The sequence below is a fragment of the Bos grunniens genome, chromosome 11, assembly GCF_055505025.1.
Source record: "Bos grunniens cultivar Pamir isolate PY7600 chromosome 11, Bosgru_T2T1.0, whole genome shotgun sequence".
Lineage (NCBI taxonomy): Eukaryota > Metazoa > Chordata > Mammalia > Artiodactyla > Bovidae > Bos > Bos grunniens.
In genome coordinates, this window is record NC_141175.1 from 104,457,846 (window position 1) to 104,477,799 (window position 19,954).

A 19,954-nucleotide genomic window follows, 5' to 3' on the forward strand; every position below is an offset into this window, starting at 1 on the left:
AACCCATTCACCTGTGGTCAATTAATCTTCAAAAAGGCGGTGAGAATATACAATGGAAGAAAAGTCTTTTCAGCAAGTAGTGTTGGGAAAGTCGGACAGCCACATGTAAATCAAAGAAGTTACAACACTCCCACACACCATACACAAAAAGACACTCAAAACGGCTTAAAGACTTAAATATAAGGTGCGTACTGAGTTGCTTCAGTTGTGTCCAACTCTCTGCAACCCACCAGGCTCCTCTGTCCATGGGATTCTCCAGGCAAGAATACTGGAGTGAGTTGCCATGCCCTCCTCCAGGGGATCCTGCTAAGGATTGAACCCATGTCCCTTACATCTCCTGCATTGGCAGGAGGATTCTTTACCATTAGCATCACCTGGGAATCCGAAAATATGACATTATAAAACTCCTAGAAGAGATCATAGGCAAAACATTCTCTGACATAAATTGTACCGATGTTTTCTTAGGTCTCTCAAGACAATAGATATAAAAACAAAAATAAACAAATGGAACCTAATTAAATTTAAAAGCTTCTGCACAGCAAAGGAAACCATAAATAAAATGAAAAGACAACCTACAGAATGGGAGAAAATATTTGCAAGCAATGCAACTGATAAAGCCTTAATTTCCAAAATATATAAGCAGCTCATATAACTCAGCAACAAAAAACCAAACAACTGAATTGAAAATTGGGCAGAAGATCTAAGTAGACATTTCTGCAAAAAAAGAAACACATGTGGCCAACAGGCAGTGGCAACCCATTCCAGTATTCTTGCCTGGAAAACTCCATGGACAGAGGAGCCTGGCAGGCTATAGTCCATGGGGTCGAAAAGAGTGGGACATGACTGAGTGACTAACACTTTCACTTTCAACAGGCACACGAAAAGATGCTCAAGATGGCTAATTCGAGAACTGCAAATCAAAACTATAACGAGGTACCACTTCATACCGGTCAGAATGGCCGTCATTAAAATGTCTACAAATAACATGCTCCTCATAGATGTCTTGGGCCAGGTCCCCTCATCCCTTGATTGGGAACTTTGCTTAGGCCACAGCCCTTTCTTGAACCTCTGACCTCAGATCTCGTTCCTGTCCTTGTCCTTCCCAGAATGACTAAGACCCAACCCCAAGAGTGTGCTTTTGGCTGGGCTCCTCCATCGCCCCTTTCACATTCCCAGACGTAAGGTGTGCGTCCCCTTCAAGTGACATGGGAAGGCATGGACAGCACCTGAGGGACCCCTGTGGTCACACACGCAGCTGCAGGGCAACCTCCTCCAGCCTCAGGAACCCCCTTCCAGGAGACAGGAAGGTAGCATCCTTCTCTCCGGCCCCTGCCTTCCAATGTAGGGGCAAGAATAGCCTGAGCTATAATGGCCACTCTCTTGCTCTTGAAAGACCAGCATAAGTTTCCTCTCCCCTCCTTTCTTCTCTGGACCCCAAGCCTCAGACCCTTGGCCCCTTCAGCAGTGGAGACACAGAGGCATAAATTGACTACCAGAGAGCTTCAGCTGGCTGTTTGCTTGTCTTCAGAAACCTGTGATAGCCATGCCTGATTCAAATACTTCTGACTGCCTCGTGTATTTTAATACCACCTGGATATTAGTTGTTCAGTTCATATCTGTTCAATGAATGGCTGAAAAAAACGAACCAATGTTTTAATAAATAAATCAATCCATTATTTTGTCAGGTTAGTCTCTGGGGAAACATGCTAAGCCTCCTGTATTAGCCATTAATGCTGTTACCATATGAGCAATCTGTGGTCAAAACTGTTTTCTTGGTCCATTCAAAATTGAGAGGAAAAGGTACATTTTTTAGGGTGCACCTCACAGCCAGAAATCCAAATGCCTTTCCATGCGTCTGGATGGAGAAGCACCTCACGTCACAGCTTTAGGTGCTGGTGGCTGGGCTCACCACCTGGCTTAGATACCGGCATTTAACTTCAACCGTTTCTGTTTTCCTGCATGCTTTTTGGTCTTCTTGTCTTGAGACTTCTGCCACCAAGTCTTTCCATTCATTATAAAAATATTGTATGTGATGTCTGCCGGAGAATGTCTAAAAGAAAACACACAGAAGCTGTACTCCACAACTAAATATGTAGCAATTCCTAAGGTCTATTCCCTGGGAGGCAACAGAGGCTGACATTTCTGAGCGGGGAGGAGTCTGAGTACTACCCGTCAGGAAGGTGTGTCACATGTGAAATTCATTTTGCCTCTGGGAATTATGGAGCCTCTGGAAATGTCCCCCCCCGACCCTCAACTTTCTCATAACCAACCCAGGCTCTTCACAGCTTTGCTTCTTGTCTTTGGAATGGAGCCGCAGCCTTCACTACTTCTTTTGATACTTCTGAAAGACCCAGGAGGGAAATGGCGAATCTGATGGACAGGCCCCGGTCAGAACCACGAAACGGGTCAAGTTATTCCCAGGAGCTCTTTAAATCTTCTCTCTTAACATTTGCCATATTCAGGGCTCCTCTTTCACTTCAAGGGACCCACTGCTGGGTGTGAGGTGGTGGTGGTTGGCCTGAAAGGGTTATTGGTCCTGGGAGCCTTGGCATTTTAAAGGACACTTTTAGGGAAAGCCATGCCATTGTTGTAGGGAAATGTAAATACTGCAGTGATGGGGGCGGGTGGGGTCACCACACACCATGGCCCTCTTTTCCCTGTGGACAGGCTCAGTATCCAACACAGTGGTGGGCAGGACCTGAGCGGCCCTAGGGAGCTGATCTTCCCCGTGTGTGTCCCAAGGGATGCAGACTGAGGCAGATAATTTCGAGGTACCGTTACTGCAAATGCATAAGGTTGTAAACCCTTTGTCACGCCTGCTTCTGGTCAGAGCCACTGTGCTTGAGCTCTCCCATCAGGGGGATAACCAGGGATTTAACAGGTAGCACAGGAGGAAACTGACTAGTCAAGACGGCCACAGTTGGAACAGAGTCCTGGAGGGTTCCCTGATGTGCCAGACATTAATCCTTCCTTTGCTGGCTCATGGGGAACTGGGAAGTCTGGGGAGGTCCCTGGGAAGGGGCTGTTTACCAACCAGCAGAGGCATATTTCAATATTCTAACAACCAGCGCTGCTGCAGGAGCGTGAGCTAGCTGAACGTCAGCCGTCCTCTCCTCTCCTCCGGAGCCTCCCTCCCCACAATCCCGGAGCTGGGCCTTTCCATTCCTTTCTACCCCCACGTTCCTGTTTTCTGACCTTTCTGCCAGAGGCTGTCCCGTCTCCTCTTTCAGTGGCCCTCAGTATAAGAAGCGGTGTGGCCTGAGCTGTGGTGGCCTTCAGAGGCCAGGACGGCCCAGACCAGGAAACCCCAAACCTAGCTGTGCATCGGAACCAAAGGCAGGGTGTCCAGGACGCACGCCAACCAGTGCGGACACACAGCCAGGCTCGGAGGCCCCGCCCTCCTCCGGATCCGGGGTCAGAGGACACTCCGGGCCGACGCCGGCACAAACACCTGTGGGCTCCTGGGAGGAAGGCGGGCCCTGAGAGCCACTCACAGTGACTGTTTCTTCCTGATGTACATGACCAGTGCCAGCAGCAGCAGCCCCGTGGCCGTGACGATTCCCACCACTGAGACGGCAGTGACGATGATGTTCTTCTGGAGGAACTGCAGAAGCTGTGAGCACGGCATGCCCCTGCTCGGAATATCTATGTGAGAAGACACAGAGCCGAGTCAGCAGACAGCGGCCGTCCCATACACACCCAGAGCACAGCCTGTTGGTTCTGCTTGGAACCCAGATGAAAACCTCAGCTGCTGGCTCCAGGAGTCCTCTTGGGGAAGAAATGGGCTATGTTTAGGGAAAGACATTCATGACCTCTTTGGTGGTGAAGGTGAGATGCTGAGGCTACGAGTTAGCGAGGAGCCAAGCGGCCGGTTTGGAGGAGGTGAGGAAGAGAAAAAGGTGAGAGTGAAGACGGAGGGAGGAGGTAGGACCACCATAGGAGGTCAAAGTCCTGCTGCGACGGCTTTTAAGAAAGACAGCCCAAACCATAGAAAAGGAGTGAAATAATGCTGGTCCCAGCAGCATGACTGGACCTAGAGGTGATCACAGTGAGTGAAATAAGTCAGACAGAGAAAGACAAATACCACATGCTACCACTCACATGTGGGATCTACAAACAATGATACAAGTGGACTGATTTACAAAACAGAAACAGACTGAAGTAGAAAACAAACTTTTATGGTTACCAAGGAGGGGCAGGGATAAATCAGGAGTTTGGGATTAGCAGGTATACACTATTACATATGAACTACATAAACAACAAGGCCCTACTGTGTAGCACAGGGAGCTATATTCAATGTCCTATAGCAAACCGTAGTGAAAAAGAATCTGAAAAAGAATATGTGTGCGTGTGTGTGCGTGTGCGTGTGTGTGTGTGTGTGTATATATATATGTTTATATCCTGAATCACTTTGCTGTACACCAGAAACTGGTACAACATTGTAAATCAACTATACCTCAATCAACAAAAAAAGAAAAACAGAGTCAAGTCTTCAGTCCGAGGCTTTCATAGGGCAAAGATACAGTCTCTTCTCTGCTGCCTGCCACTCCCAGCTTCAGGAAATTCTGCCATGCACACTATCTGCCTTGTGTGTGTGTGGGTTTGCGGGAATTTCATGACATAAGGCAAGCATGATGCCAAGCTCTTTCGACTCTTGAGGACTTGCAGAAAGCTTGAGGGTAGATTTGGAATGTCCCTGCATGTGGGCTGGGGACTACAAGGCAATCTTAGCTAGAGCTCAAAGGAAGGTGTCCCAGCTGACACTGGGGACTCAGAGCTTCGGTTACCCCATTTGTAACGTGACCCAAAACAGACACAGGAACCAGGGAAATGGGGCACAGAGGTAGAGTGATAGGAGTCAGATGTGGAGAGCTGCTGAGGGGAGCTTAGTGATGCAGGCAGGAGGATGCTGGCCAAGGGCCTTCTTGGGATACAGGGAGTCAACTGGGGCACCGCCAACTCCCCACCTTCATCAGCTGTATGTCAAAAGGCAGCAGCAGCAAGCAGCTCTAAGGGCTCTGCTGGGATGATTCAGCATTTAATCCCTGAGAGTTAGGAAGTGACAACCAGCTATGATTTTGATAGTGGGTGGCTATGTGAAGGGAGTATCCTGGGCTTGGTACCAGCACACTGCCATGATGGGTAAGTTTCTATCCATTCTGAATGGACCCAGCTCAGGCTATCCAAGGTGAAGATCAAGGACTAGGTTAACCTTTGGCATGTAATCCCTCCTGCTTGTTAGAAAGCATCAGTGCTCAGTAATGTCAAGGACTGTGAACATGATGCCTATGTTATGAGTGACCCTAGCTGTGTAGAAACAACATCAGAGTAGCATCTTTTTGAAAGTGAAAGTGAAAATGTTGCTCACTCAGTCATGACCGACTCATGCGACCCCACGGACTATAGACCACCAGCTCCTCTGTCCATGGGATTCTCAAGGCAAGAATACTGGAATGAGTTGCCATTCCCTTCTCCAGGGGACCTTCCCGAACCAGGGATGGAACCCAGGTCTCCTGCATTGCAGGATTCTTCGCCATCTGAGCCACCGTGGAAGACCATCTTTTTGAAAGGGTAGGGGCAAATTCTTGGAGTTAGGGACTTCTGTACCAGTCTAGTGATTAAAACTCTGTGCTTCCACTGCAGGGGGCACTGATTCAATCCCTGGTCAAGGAACTAAGGTCTCGAATGACTCGTGGCATGGCCAAAAGACAGATTTTTTTTTTAATTTCCTGGAGTTAATTCAATTCATAATTTTAACTGCTGTCTGTATGCTTTTGTGAGTAAATTAAAGGTGTGCTGACATTTAGTCTGTTCCATTAAAATACCATGAAGGGCAAACAGATGCCTTCTGAAGACATCCATACTGAGGCATCTTTTTTAGCTCATGCTGTGCAGATTATTATTAATACCTGGACTGACTGCTTCTTGAAGTGTCCCCTTATTGATGGTCGTTGACTGCATATCACTCACATCCCTGTTGAATAGAGAGGATTCTTGATCCCTCTGCTCCTCTGCAATGTGATCTGCAAAACACAAACACAAAACGTGTTCATCTGAAAACAACCAGCAGCCTCTGACTAGTTCTGTTTTCATGATGAAAGTTAATGCCTCCAGAGTCAAAGTGAGGAGTCAGGAGAAAGGTCAAAATGTACATCAGTGTTTTGGGATTTTTAAATTTATTCATTTTTGGTTGCACTTGGTTTTAGTTGCTGCGTGTGGGCTTTCTCTAATGAGGCACACAGGCTCCAGAGCGTGCGTTGTTTATTTTTTTAATCTAACACATTCCTGGATAGACCCAGGCCGTGGTTCTCACTCTGGGGTGTGCATCAGAATCACCAGGAGGCCTGTTAGAACACAGACTGCTGGGCACCACCCTAGAGTTTCTGATTCAGTAAGTTTGGGGTGTGGCACCCCAAGTGATGCTGGTGCTACTGGTCAGGGACCACACCTACAGGACCTAGCAAGAGCCTTTCGACTAGCTGCCGAGCCTCTCTGACCCCAGGGTCGACTGGTATAAAACAAGAGATAATAAGACCTATCTCCCTGATAGTATGATGTTCGTGAAAACAATTCATAACCACAAAATACTATTTAAAAAATGTTTCTTGAGGTATGTGGCCAAGATGGTAGAATAGGAAGACCCTGAGCTCATCTCTTCTCACGAGCATGACAAAATTACAACTATTTACAGAACGACCATCTATGAGAATGACCTGAAGACCAGTAGAAAAGATTTCCCACAACTGGAGATGTAAAGAAGGAACCATGGTGAAACAGGGTATAATCAGGACCTACTCCGCAGGCAAGGTGATCTGCAAACAGGAGGATAATCACAACCGTGGATATTCTCCCCAAGGAGCAGGGGTTCAAACCCCACTTTGGCCTCCCTAGCCCAGGGCTCCTGCACCAGGAAGATGAGCTTCCTGGCTTTGAAGACCAGCAGGGTTTGCAAACAGAAGAGATAAACAGTTGTAGAAAACCACGGACTTCCCTGGCGGCCCAGTGGCTAAGACTCCACGCTCCCAGTGCAGGGAAGGCAAGGTCGATCCCTGGTCGGGGGCTGGATTCCACATGCCACAATTAAGAGCTCGCCTGCCACAACTAAGACCTGGTGCGGCCAAATGAATAAATATTAAAAAACAAACAAAACAAATAAACAAAAACCAACAGAGACTCTGCTCTTATAGAATACACCCAAAATCTCAGTCCCAGCACAGAGGCAATAATTTGAAAGGACTCTGGTCAGAGCCCCTTGCTGATCTCAGAGAGGCTCCCAGAGAGGGAGGACGCAATAGGGACCCCCCTGAGAACACGGACGCTGGCATAGCCATTTTGGGGGACTTGCTCTTCCACAAGGACTCTGGGACTGGCAAGCACCATCGTGGAGTCTTTGAGTCCTCCCTCTAGTCTATCAGTGCTGGGGGCTTGCCTTCCCACCATTGGACTGGCACCAGTCCCACGACTCCTGGGCTCTGCAGCCAGCCACCCCAGGACCCAGTGCCGCAACACCAGAGGGCCCAGCAGGGCCTGGCAGCCAACTAAGTCAAGGGCCAACCTCATCTACCAGCACCCACAGTAGCCAGCCCTGTCACAACAAAAGAGCCCATCAAGCCCACAGAGCAGGCACTGCTAGAGCACATAGCTTGGGAGACCATAGGGAAGTGGGCTGTGGGCCCCCTAGGAAATCTCATACATAAGGCCACTTCTCTAAGAAAAGGAAACATGACTGATTTACTTAACACTTAGAAATAAACACAATTATGTAAAATGTGGAGACATATGAAGATATTTCAAATGAAGGAATAAAACAAAACCCCCAAAGAACTAAGCAAAGTATAGAGAAGAAACCTAGCAGATAAAAGAGGTCACGGGAGGATCATAAAGATGCTCAGTGAACTTAGGAGAATGATGAACAGTGAGAAGTTTAACAAAGAGTCAGCAAATATAAAGAAGAAACAAACAGACTTGAAGAATAATAACTGAAATAAAAAATACACTAGAGGGAACCAACAGTACATTAGGTGATACAGAGGAACGGGTCAACAAACTGGAAGATGGAGGGGTGGGAGTCACCCAAGCTGAGCATAAAAGGGAAAAAAGAATTTTAACAAATGAGGATAGCAAATTAAAAAATATAATATATTCATATGTTATATTAAATAATGTTTATATGTTATGTTAAACTGAATATAATATGTTAATATATTAATGTTAATGGAGAAAAGACAATCTCTTTAACAAGTGGTGCTGGGAAAACTTGTCAACTGCCTATAAAAGAATGAAACTAGAACACTTTCTAATACCATACACAAAAATAAACTCAAAATGGATTAAAGATATAAATGTAAGACCAGAAACTATAAAACTCCTAGAGGAATATATAAGCAGAACACTCTCTGACATAAATCACAGCAAGATCCTCTATGACCCACCTCCCAGAGTAATGGAAATAAAAGCAAAAATAAACAAATGGGACCTAATTAAACTTAAAAAGCTTTTGCACAATGAAGGAAACTCTAGTCAAGGTGAAAAGACAGCCTTCAGAATGGGAGAAAATAATAGCAAATGAAGCAACTGACAAAGAATTAATCTCAAAAATATACAAGCAGCTCATACAACTCAATACCAGAAAAATAAACGACCCAATCAAAAAATGGGCCTAAGAACTAAACAGACATTTCTCCAAAAAAGACATACAGATGGCTAACAAACACATGAAAAGATGCTCAACATCGCTCATTATCAGAGAAATGCAAATCAAAACCACAATGAGGTACCATCTCACGCCAGTCAGAATGGCTGCGATCCAAAAGTCTACAAGCAATAAATGCTGGAGAGGGTGCAGAGAAAAGGGAACCCTCTTACACTGTTGGTGGGAATGCAAACTAGTACAGCCACTATGGAGAACAGTGTGGAGATTCCTTAAACACTGGAAATAAAACTGCCATACGACCCAGCAATCCCACTGCTGGGCATACACACAGAGGAATCCAGAAGTGAAAGAGACACATGTACCCAATATTCACTGCAGTACTGTTATAATAGCCAGGACATGGAAGCAACCTAGATGTCCATCAGCAGATGAATGGATAAGAAAGCTGTGGTACATATACACAATGAAATATTACTCAGCTATTAAAAAGAACACATTTGAGTCAGTTCTAATGAGCTGGATGAAACTGGAGCCTATTACCCAGAGTGAAGTAAGTCAGAAAGAAAAACACCAATTCAGTATATTAATGCATATATATGGAATTTAGAAAGATGGTAACAATGACCCTATATGTGAGACAGCAAAAAAGACACAGATGTAAAGAACAGGCTTTTGGACTCTGTGGGAGAAGGCAAGGGTGGGGTGATTTGAGAGAACAGCATTGAAACACATATATTACCATATGTGAGACAGATCATCAGTCCAAGTTCGATGCCTGAAGCAGGGCACTCAAAGCCAGTGCACTGGGACAACCCAGAGGGGTGGGATGGGGATGGAGGTGGGAGGGGGGTTCAGGACAGGGGGACACATGTACACCCGTGGCTGATTCATGTCAATGTATGGCAAAAACCACCACAATATTGTAAAGTAATTAGCCTCCAATTAAAATAAATTAATTAATTTTTAAAAATAAAGTAAAGTAAAATAAAAATATTTCCAAAAATGAGGATATGTTAATATATTAATATGTATGTTAAATAAAAAATATTTCAAAAATGAGGATATGTTAATATATTAATACATATGTTAAAAAACATTTCAAAAAATGAGGATAGTAAATTTTAAAATATAACATGTTAATATATTGTGTTAAATTAAATATAATATGCTAATATATTAGTGTGTATATCCTTCTCCAAGGGATCTTCCCAACCCAGGGATCGACTCAGGTCTCCCACATTGCAGGCAGATTCTTTACCAGCTGAGCCACAAGGGAAGCCCTTAATATATACTAATGTGTTTGTGTACACTAAGTCATGTCCAACTCTTTGCAAATCTATGGACTGTAGCCCACCAGACTCCAAGTCCATGGGATTTCCCAGGCAAGAATACTGGAGTGGTTTGCTATTTCCTTCTCCAGGGGATCTTCCCAACCCAGGGATCAAATCCAGGTCTCCTGCATTGTAAGCACTGAGCCACCAGGGAAGCCTGGAATATATTAATATGTATATTAAATTAAAAAATGTTTCCAAAAAATGAGGATAGTTTAAGAAACCTCTGGGACAACATCAAGAAAACTAACATTCACACTGCAGAGAACAAGAAGGAGAAGAGTGAAGAACGGGGCAGGGAACTCACTTGGAGAAATAATAGCTGAAACTTCCCCAATCGGGGAAAGGAAACAGGCATCCAGGTCCAAAAAGCACAGTCTCAAACAGGATGAATCCAAAGAAGTCTGCGCCAAGATCTAAAGTGGCAAAAATTAAAGATAAAGAATATACTCCAATAAAAAGAATTTTAAAAGAAAAAAATAAAGAGGAAACCCACAAAGCAGCAAGGGGAAAAGCAATTTGTCATGTATAAGGAAACTCCCATTAGGCTATCGGCTGACATTTCAGCAGAAACTTTGCAGACCAGAAGGGAGTGGCACGACGTTCAAAGTGGTGAAAGGAAAAAACCTGCAACCATGAATAGTCTACCCCGCAAATATCACTCAGATTTGAGAAAGAGATAAAGAGTTTTACAGACATGCGAAGGCTGCGCTGAAGCAGTTTTACAGGAAAACTTAGAGGGACATCTCTAAGCAGGGAAAGAAAAAAAAGACCACAACTGGAAATATGAAAATTACAAAAGGAAAAATCTCATTGGTAAAAGCAAACATACAGTAAGGTAGTGGAATAACCACTTATAAAGCTAGTAGGAAGGTTAAAAGACAGAAGTAGTAAAATCATCTACGGCCACAAAAAGTAAGGATACACAGAACAAAAAGGTGTAAAATCTGACGTCAAAAACGTTAAATACGGCGAGGATGCAGGAGTGGAAATGCAGGACTATCAGAATGCATTCGAACTTAAGAGATCATACTCAATGGTGAAAAGCTGAAAGAATTTCCTCTAAGATCAGAAAAAGACAAGTATGCCTACTCTGTCCACTTTTATTCAGCACGGTATTAGTCCTAGCCAGAGAAACCAGACAAGAAAAAAAAAAATGAGGAATTCAAATAAACACTTGGAATCTACAGATTCAGTGTAATTCCTATCAAAATACCAATGGCGTTTTTCAAGGAATTAGGACAAATAATTCTAAAATTTGTATGAAGAAAAGAATGAAATATTGCCATCTGTGGCAAATGGATGGACCTAGAGATTATAATACTAAGTGAAGTAAGTCAGACAGACAAAGACAAATATTATACGATCTCACTTGTATGTGGAATGTAAAAAATAATACAAATACACACACACACACACACATACACACACACACACACATACACACACACACACACAAACAGAGGAGTGAAACAGATGAGGGAGATTAAGAGGAACAAACTTCCAGTTATAAAATAAACATGTCACGAGGATGTAATGCACTGCACAGGGAATATAGTCAGTAATATTGTAGCAACTTTGTGTGGTGCCAGATAGCAACTAAACTTGAAAAGTGTGAGTTGCTCAGTCACGTCTGGCTCTTTGCGATGTCATGGACTATAACCTGCTAGGCTCCTCTGTCCATGGAATTCCCCAGGCAAGAATACCTGAGTCGGTAGCCATTCCCTTCTCTGGGGTATCTTCTCAACCTAGGGATCAACCTGGGTCTCCTGCGTTGCAGGCAGATTCTTTACCGCTTGAGTCACCTGGGAAGCCCAATAACTAAATTTATGGTGATCATTTTGTAATGTATAAAAATATTGGAATACTATATTTTATACCTGAAGCTAATATGATTATTTTAAGTCAATTATACTTCAATTTTAAAAAGAATGTTTCTTGAATTGCAAGGGCAATGCAGAAGATTAAATACACCCAAATATTCATTTATTGGTAGAGGGACCACAGAATGGTTTAATAGAAACAGACAGGGTTGAAAATCTACAGCTAACTCTGCAGATGAATCTGTCCAGGAAGTATGTGATAACAGCCTCACATGGTTAAATTATTTCTGGAGAAAGAAAGAAACTTGTTCTTTATTCAATTTGGCTTAGAAAAAGAGAGAAAATGTGCAGATTGATATGACTGGTAATTACTTGACTTTGGAAATGCCAGCTTGTCCAATCAGAGTTGAGAAATTAACCACTACAGACAGAAAACTCTGGATAACATAGATTTAATCTACTAAGGGGTTGTGTTTGCCTTGCTCTTCCATAGCGTTGTTAAAAAAAAAAAAAGATGGACTTGCCACTTAAACACAAATTTTGACATTCCTTGTCTCTGTAACACAAAAACAAAAAGCAGAATCAGGAGCCACAATCTACACTTATCACCAATATGGTCATAAATTCTCATTTACCTGACGATCTTCGGAGAGTTTGGGAGATGTTTTCCACATGTGGTGGATTGTGATTCTGATCATCTGCTGGATTGTTTTCTGTGAGACAAAAAATAAGCACGATTACCAAGGTTCGCCAAATACAGTCAATTTTCAAGCTCTATTTCAACTTTAGAAAGCCATTAACTGTGAGAAAAGCAGCAATCCATTACAAGAGCAAGTACAAGGAACAACCCCCCCTCCCCCTGCCCCACGGGCCGCATTTCCACGGTGGAGACTTGATCCAAGCTGTCCATCAGTAACATCCTAGACCTGGTAAAAATCATCTTGAACGAGCCCAGAACCAAGAAATTTTGACTTTGTCCTTACGGAAAAGCTGAAGTTTTACATCTTTAGAATTTCTTTGGGTTTCGTTTGTTTTACTCTCAGGAGGCTCTTGCATAGAAATGAGCCTTTGCTTGTGTTAACAATGTATTGCTACACTGTTATTGAAGACTAAACTCACTTCAGTGGAGCTACTACTAATCATTAAGGGCTTGAACTCTCCACAAACCTGGGCACACTCTTTCCAAGACACTTCACTTCTCAAAAGGATAATTTCTTCATCCCTCTTCCTAGCCAGCTGTCTTACTTTTTACCATTAATTCTGGTTTTTTGAAAGGTCTGCTAAGGAAGAGATTCGGACAGTGTGGTCTGGGATTTCCTGGTCCCCACAGAGTAGCCCAGAGTGGCTCCTGGCCTCTCAAGAGGGGTCCAGTCAGCCTCCTTTTCTTGTGGGGTGTCACCTTCTCCACTGTCCGCAGGGGCTCCTCAGACCCCTTCTTTCTTCACACCCCCCTACTCGAAACACCTTAGGAAGCAGACCTGCTTCTCGTTTGACCTTCCAAAGTCCCATGCAAGTACAACCGAAAACACTTGTTTAGGTGGCAGGGAGTGTGTGGTGCTAGGTCTCTGCTGTGGCACAAGGGCCTCTCTCTAATTGTGGCAAGCAGGCTTAGATGCCCCATGGGCATGAGGGATCCCTGCCCCAACCAGGGATAGAACCTGAGTCCCCTACATTGGAAGGCGGATTCTTCACCGTTGGACCACCACACTTCAGTTCAGTTCAGTTGCTCAGTCGTGTCCGACTCTTTGCGACCCCATGAATCGCAGCACGCCAGGCCTCCCTGTCCCTCACCAACTCCCAGAGTTCACTCAGACTCACGTCCATCGAGTCAGTGATGCCATCCAGCCATCTCATCCTCTGTCATCCCCTTCTCCTCCTGCCCCCAATCCCTCCCAGCATCAGAGTCTTTTCCAATGAGTCAACTCTTTGCATGAAGTGGCCAAAGTACTAGAGTTTCAGCTTTAGCATCATTCCTTCCAAAGAAATCCCAGGGCTGATCTCCTTCAGAATGGACTGATTGGACTTCTTGCAGTCCAAGGGACTCTCAAGAGTCTTCTCCAACACCACAGTTCAAAAGCATCAATTCTTTCGAATTCAGCCTTCTTCAAAGTCCAACTCTCACATCCATACATGACCACAGGAAAAACCATAGCCTTGACTAGACAGACCTTTGTTGCCAAAGTAATGTCTCTGCTTTTGAATATGCTATCTAGGTTGGTCATAACTTTCCTTCCAAGGAGTAAGCGTCTTTTAATTTCATGGCTGCAGTCACCATCTGCAGTGATTTTGGAGCCCAAAAAAAGAAAGTCTGACACTGTTTCCACTGTTTCCCCATCTATTTCCCATGAAGAGATGGGACCAGAAGCCATGATCTTCGTTTTCTGAATGTTAAGCTTTAAGCCAACTTTTTCACTCTCCTCTTTCACTTTCATCAAGAGGCTTTTTAGTTCCTTTTCACTTTCTGCCATAAGGGTGGTGTCATCTGCGTATCTGAGGTTATTGATATTTCTGCCAGCAATCTTGATTCCAGCTTGTGTTTCTTCCAGTCCAGCGTTTCTCATGATGTACTCTGCATATAAGTTAAATAAGCAGGGTGACAATATACAGCCTTGACGTACTCCTTTTCCTATTTGGAACCAGTCTGTTGTTCCATGTCCAGTTCTAACTGTTGCTTCCTGACCTGCATACAGATTTCTCAAGAGGCAGGTCAGATGGTCTGGTATTCCCATCTCTTTCAGAATTTCCCACAGTTTATTGTGATCCACACAGTCAAAGGCTTTGGCATAGTCAATAAAGCAGAAATAGATGTTTTTCTGGAACTCTCTTGCTTTTTCCATGATCCAGCGGATGTTGGCAATTTGATCTCTGGTTCCTCTGCCTTTTCTAAAACCAGTTTGAACATCAGGAAGTTCACGGTTCACATATTGCTGAAGCCTGGCTTGGAGAATTTTGAGCATTACTTTACTAGCATGTGAGATGAGTGCAGTTGTGTGGTAGTTTGAACATTCTTTGGCATTGCCTTTCTTTGGGATTGGAATGAAAACTGACCTTTTCCAGTCCTGTGGCCACTGCTGAGTTTTCCAAATTTGCTGGCATATTGAGTGCAGCACTTTCACACCACAGAAGTCCCTAAAACATTTTTTAAATACCTTCAATTATAGCAGGTTTCTGTCCAGGAATTATTAATGACACTGATTCTCTTACTAGCTGTGAGCTTTTGGAAGACAAAAATGCCCCCTCCAATCCCCAATTCCTGGCACAATGCTGACCACTGAGAAGGAGAGTAATGCTGCTGCTGCTGCTAAGTCGCTTCGGTCGTGTCCGACTCTGTGCGACCCCAAAGACGGCAGCCCACCAGGCTCTCCCATCCCTGGGATTCTCCAGGCAAGAAGACTGGAGTGGGTTGCCATTTCCTTCTCCACTGCATGAAAGTGAAAAGTGAAAGGGCCGTCGCTCAGTCATGTCCGACTCTTAGCGACCCCATGGACTGCAGCCCACCAGGCCCCTCTGTCCATGGGATTCTCCAGGCAAGAGTACTGGAGTGGGGTGCCATTGCCTTCTCCCAAGGAGAGCAATAGGTAGGTCTTAACTGAGATTGCAACTGCAAGCAACCTCGTGAAAGACACTGAACCAGAGCCACCAGTTATACCTGTCTTGTTGGCCCAGACTGTAGTTATTTGAAGGCTGAAAAGCACTGGAAGCTCTGCTTCCAAGATGGCTCACACAGCTGTTGGCAGAAGGTCTCACCTCTGCACCAGCTGTAGGCAAGAGGACTCAGCTCCCCATCACAGGGGACCCCTTAGAACTGCTGGAGTGTCCTTACAACATGACAGCCAACTTACCCCCAGTCAATCCCAGACACAGCCAGGCGGAAACCCCAATGTCTTCTATGGCCTAATCTCAAGAGTGGCCCATCACTTCTGCCATATTCAGTCATCAGAGGCAAGTCACTACGTTTAGCCCACAAACAAGGGAATGGAGATGAAGCTCCATTTTTTGAAGGGAGGGGTATCAAAAAATTTATGGACATATTTTAAAACTGCAGTTTTTGTGACTCTTTGTGACCCCATGAACTGTAGCCCGTCAGGCTCCTCTGTCCATGGGAGACAGTATTCTTCAGGCAAGAACAGTGGAGTGGGTTGCCATCCCCTTCTCCAGGGGATCTTCCCCACCCAGGGATTGAAACTGCATCTCTTGTGTCTCCTATCACTGCTCTACCTAAAATCACAGTAAGAATGAAATTCCAAGGAAAACCGTTGAACAAAAAAGGAACATTCACTTGTGTCTATATAAATGGGGATGTTAATCAGCTGCCTCTGGTTTGGTGTAAGAATTGTGGATGGAGAGAAGTAACATCCTTACAGAGGCGTCTATACTCTGCAGGAAGCCAGGATCTAGGTATACAACCTGTACCATTAAGCAGAGACCCCTGAAGGATTCCCAAGATATTAGATTGAACCGCATGAAACCGGAGATCTTTGACAATTTTTGACCTGTAAAAACAGTAAGTTCAAATGATTCAACTTAACATTAGAGTCCCAAGGGAAGTTTTCTAGTCTACATATTTCTTCTAATTTTGAGACTCCTAGAAACCCAACATTAAGGATTAGCAAGATAAATGTGATGATCAATTTGTAATGTGATCCTTTGTTTACAAAGAAAATACAGAATTGGCTTCACACCAAGTTTAGATCGATCACTGCACACCTTGGGGATCTGGGAAAAGAGAGGAAAATAAGTCCATTTTGTACTTAGAAAGTGGTCAAACATCCAGTCAAGCTCTTCTCAAGGAGAAAAAGCAATAAAGCTGATGATCGATCGACAGTTTTAGAGGTGATGTCATTTTTGGTAATACACAAAAGTTGAAATCTACCAACAGGACCAGTAGGGATATGCCACAAATGTCTGAGGGGGCGGCACATTTTTCCCAGGGGACCAAGTTTAATTGGGCACCAGGGACTCCTGTGTCATAACAGGGAGGCAGCAAGTGCTCACTGTCAGGGTCTGCATCTGACAGTTCTTTCACATGGCAATCAGTTGAAAGGAAAACGCTGCCCTCACTGTTCTCCACTGGTAATGTTTCCAGCAGGGGGAGCCCACTCAGCAGAAGACAGAAGGAGGTCCTGGCCTGGGGATACTGGGCAGCTAGTCTAGTGAGAAAATGTAAGGACTCGAGCAATGTCAAATCACTGCTCAGTGTCGTGTCTGTGAAACTCTTTTACCTAAAAGTTCTCCCAGGTGTCCTTAAAAGGAACCCTGGGTAGTCATTTCACAGAAAAACAGGATGACGTGGACTGTGTCGATAAGGCCACTCTCGCCCAAGTGTGGTCCTCAGCACAAAGACATCCTCTCGCTGCTTTCAGTGGAGACCCAGGTACCAAAGAGATGCCCGACCATATCTAATTTATGACTATCAAGCAATTTACAGAAGGAAATGTGTAGGGCAAATTCAGGGATATTAGAACTATTTATTTTAAAGAGAATTCTGTGGTAAATCGATCTTCGAAAACCATCTAAGCCAATGGTTCCAAATGCCAGGGGCTGGTGTCTAACCAACTATAGCCAAGTCACTCAGAGAATATGAAAAGATGTGCAGAACCAGGACTCCACTTCTAGAGATTGCTGGTCACTTCTGGAAATAAGATCTCCCAGAGAAGGAAATGGCAACCCACTCCAGTATTCTTGCCTGGGGAAATCCCATGGACAGAGGAGCTTGGCGGGCTACAAGTCAGGGGATCACAAAGAGTCCAGACATAACTGAGCCACTAACACTTTCTACTTTCTGGAAATAAGGATTTTTTTTTTTTTTGGCAGGGGGAGGTGGGGGCGGCATGTGGGATCTCAGTTCCCTGACCAGGGATCAAACCTTCATCCCCTGCATTGGAAGTGCGGAAGTCCTAACCACTGGACCACCGGGAAAGTCCCAGAAGAAGGATATTGAACAAGCTCTTTCCGTTCCACAGCCTCTTCCCTGTGGCTGATGCATAGTTGGGATTGGGAACCACTGACCTAGTTTCTATTTCTGCACCCAGGAAAGACTACAGAGTTGCCAGCTCAGACAGTGACATATTTAGCCTTTTTTGTTTTTGATTCTTTCTTGGCTGCACCATGCAGCTTTTGGGATCTTAGTTCCCTGTCCAGGAATTAAATCTGTGCCCCTGCAAGTGCTGAGCCTAACCACTGGACTGCCAGGGGAAGTCCTTATTTTTCCTTTTAAATCTTTAAATCTGTCAAGGGAAGAAATGCTGCGTGGGATTCTAGCTCCTTATCCTGTCTTCATCCCGTTTTGCGTTCATCCTAATTGGATCTGAGATGAGTCTGCTCATCCTCTGAAGAATCGAGAGAGCCCTCCGGGTACCGCTTCCAGGAAGTGCTCAGCCCCTCACTAGCCCTGCCCCCGGGGTAGAGGAGGGACTTCACTACTAAGTTTGGGAGGATTCAGGGGCTTGTGACTGGCTCCTTTCTCCTTCCCTCTCTCTCTAGCTCTCTGCCTCTGTCTCTCTGCAGAGAGCAAACATTTTGATCTGCTCCTCTATGCTATGAGTTTTACAAAAGCCACATCTCTCGCGGAGGGGAACTGGAGAAGGCAAGGGTATCCCAAACCTTAGCAGTGGTCACAGCACTCTTCCTGGTTCCAGGGGAAGCACCCCATCAGCCAGCCAAGTATTCCTGGAGAAGATGGTCTGAGCTCCATCTGCTGGAGCTTCAGCTTAGTTTCAGCTTCACACTCTGTTCTGAACTTGGGCAACGGGAAGAAGAGGTATCACTTACTGACCCCTAACTCCAATTTTATCCATCTGCATTTACCGTTATTGGACATTCTGCCTGTGCTGTCAAAGAAAAATTCTGGTTCATGAGAATTCCCATCAACAGTTGCTCCTGTGATGATGAAACACATGAAAAAAATTGAAAAAAATTTATCAGTATATCCTTAAAAGCACCTCAGGCCCCTATTTTCAGTGTTTTTTTAAAAAGGATTTTTCATATTATTTTCCATTATGGCTTATCACTGGATATTGAATGTAGTTTCCTGTGCCATACCGTAGGACCTTGTTTTTATTTATCCTCTATATACTAGTTTGCATCTACTAATCCCAAGCAGCTCCCAATCCAGGGAGCTAATGTAGAAAGCAAATGCTAATGCTAATGTAGAAAGCAAATTGTACTTGGAATGTGTGTTTGGAAGTTTGTATGTTATTGTGGAGAGAAGCACCAGCTAGTTGCTGAGTGCAGAGGCCATGGGAATGGAACCTCAGAAATCGAAGTTCACATCTTTATGCAAAAATTTCAACACAGCACTCACTCCTCCGCTGCCAGGCCCTGCTGGCAGTTTCTGACACACAATTCCGTCCTTGTGACCTGTGATCTGCCTTAATCCTCAAAGTGTTCCTTCAAAAATAATAATGTTATGAAGCTGCTTTACACTTTTGTTATTTCTACAGATGTCCCTAGGGCAAGTGATTTTTGTCCTTGATCTTATCCATGGAATGAGGCTCTAACGACTGCACCAGCTCTCACCCAGGCCTGGGATTTCCCTCAAGCCATGTCACGCACGTGGAAGTATGAAGCGTGTTCAGCAAAAAGTTAGAAACGGTAAACCCCATTTGCAATTCCAGTCTCTGTCCTCTGAACAGCCTCCAGAAAGTAAGAACTTGTCTGGCCCATGAACTTGAGGGATTTGCCCCAAATAGGGGGATAGTCACGCTTTCATCTCGGAGGTTTATAGAGAAAATTTCAGACAGTTCTTTCCTTCACATCTCAATTTGTCTTTGCCGCACAAGTAGCTATTCTAAAGAACGGTAAGATGATAGCACAGTGCCTCCAACACAGAATATAAGCCAACAGAAAAACACACACTTAAGAGTTTTAAGCATGTATACTTGCTTTCTTTTGTGTCTCTCTTTGTAATTGATCTGCCAGCTGCTGCTCTTGTTTCTTCTAATGGAACTTTGGAAAATACTTGCAGTAGAATTTCATCTCAAGAGAAGTAAATAAAGGCGTATTAATATCAGCAGTGGTGTTATAATTTTTTGTAAAAATTTTGTAAAAAAATTTTACAATTTTTCTCTCTTAATACAGTGAATAAATAATACAAACTCAACAAATATATGAAATTACACTCTCAAAGTCTTTCTGTTAGAAAGGGA

General features: G+C 44.3%; 1 protein-coding gene across 1 annotated transcript in view; it reads right to left on the reverse strand.

Moving 5' to 3' along the window:
• Positions 1-1,628: 1,628 nt before the first annotated feature.
• The window catches only part of C11H2orf92 (chromosome 11 C2orf92 homolog), a 41,063-nt gene continuing 22,737 nt past the window's right edge, over positions 1,629-19,954 (reverse strand). The window contains exons 6-11 of the mRNA XM_086328116.1: positions 19,692-19,784; positions 18,615-18,686; positions 12,443-12,520; positions 5,910-6,023; positions 3,495-3,645; positions 1,629-2,050 (exon numbers count right to left, since the gene is read on the reverse strand). Coding sequence (XP_086184242.1) covers positions 1,918-2,050; positions 3,495-3,645; positions 5,910-6,023; positions 12,443-12,520; positions 18,615-18,686; positions 19,692-19,784 — 641 coding nt within the window. The 3' untranslated portion in view covers positions 1,629-1,917. The remainder of the gene's footprint in view (positions 2,051-3,494; positions 3,646-5,909; positions 6,024-12,442; positions 12,521-18,614; positions 18,687-19,691; positions 19,785-19,954) is intronic.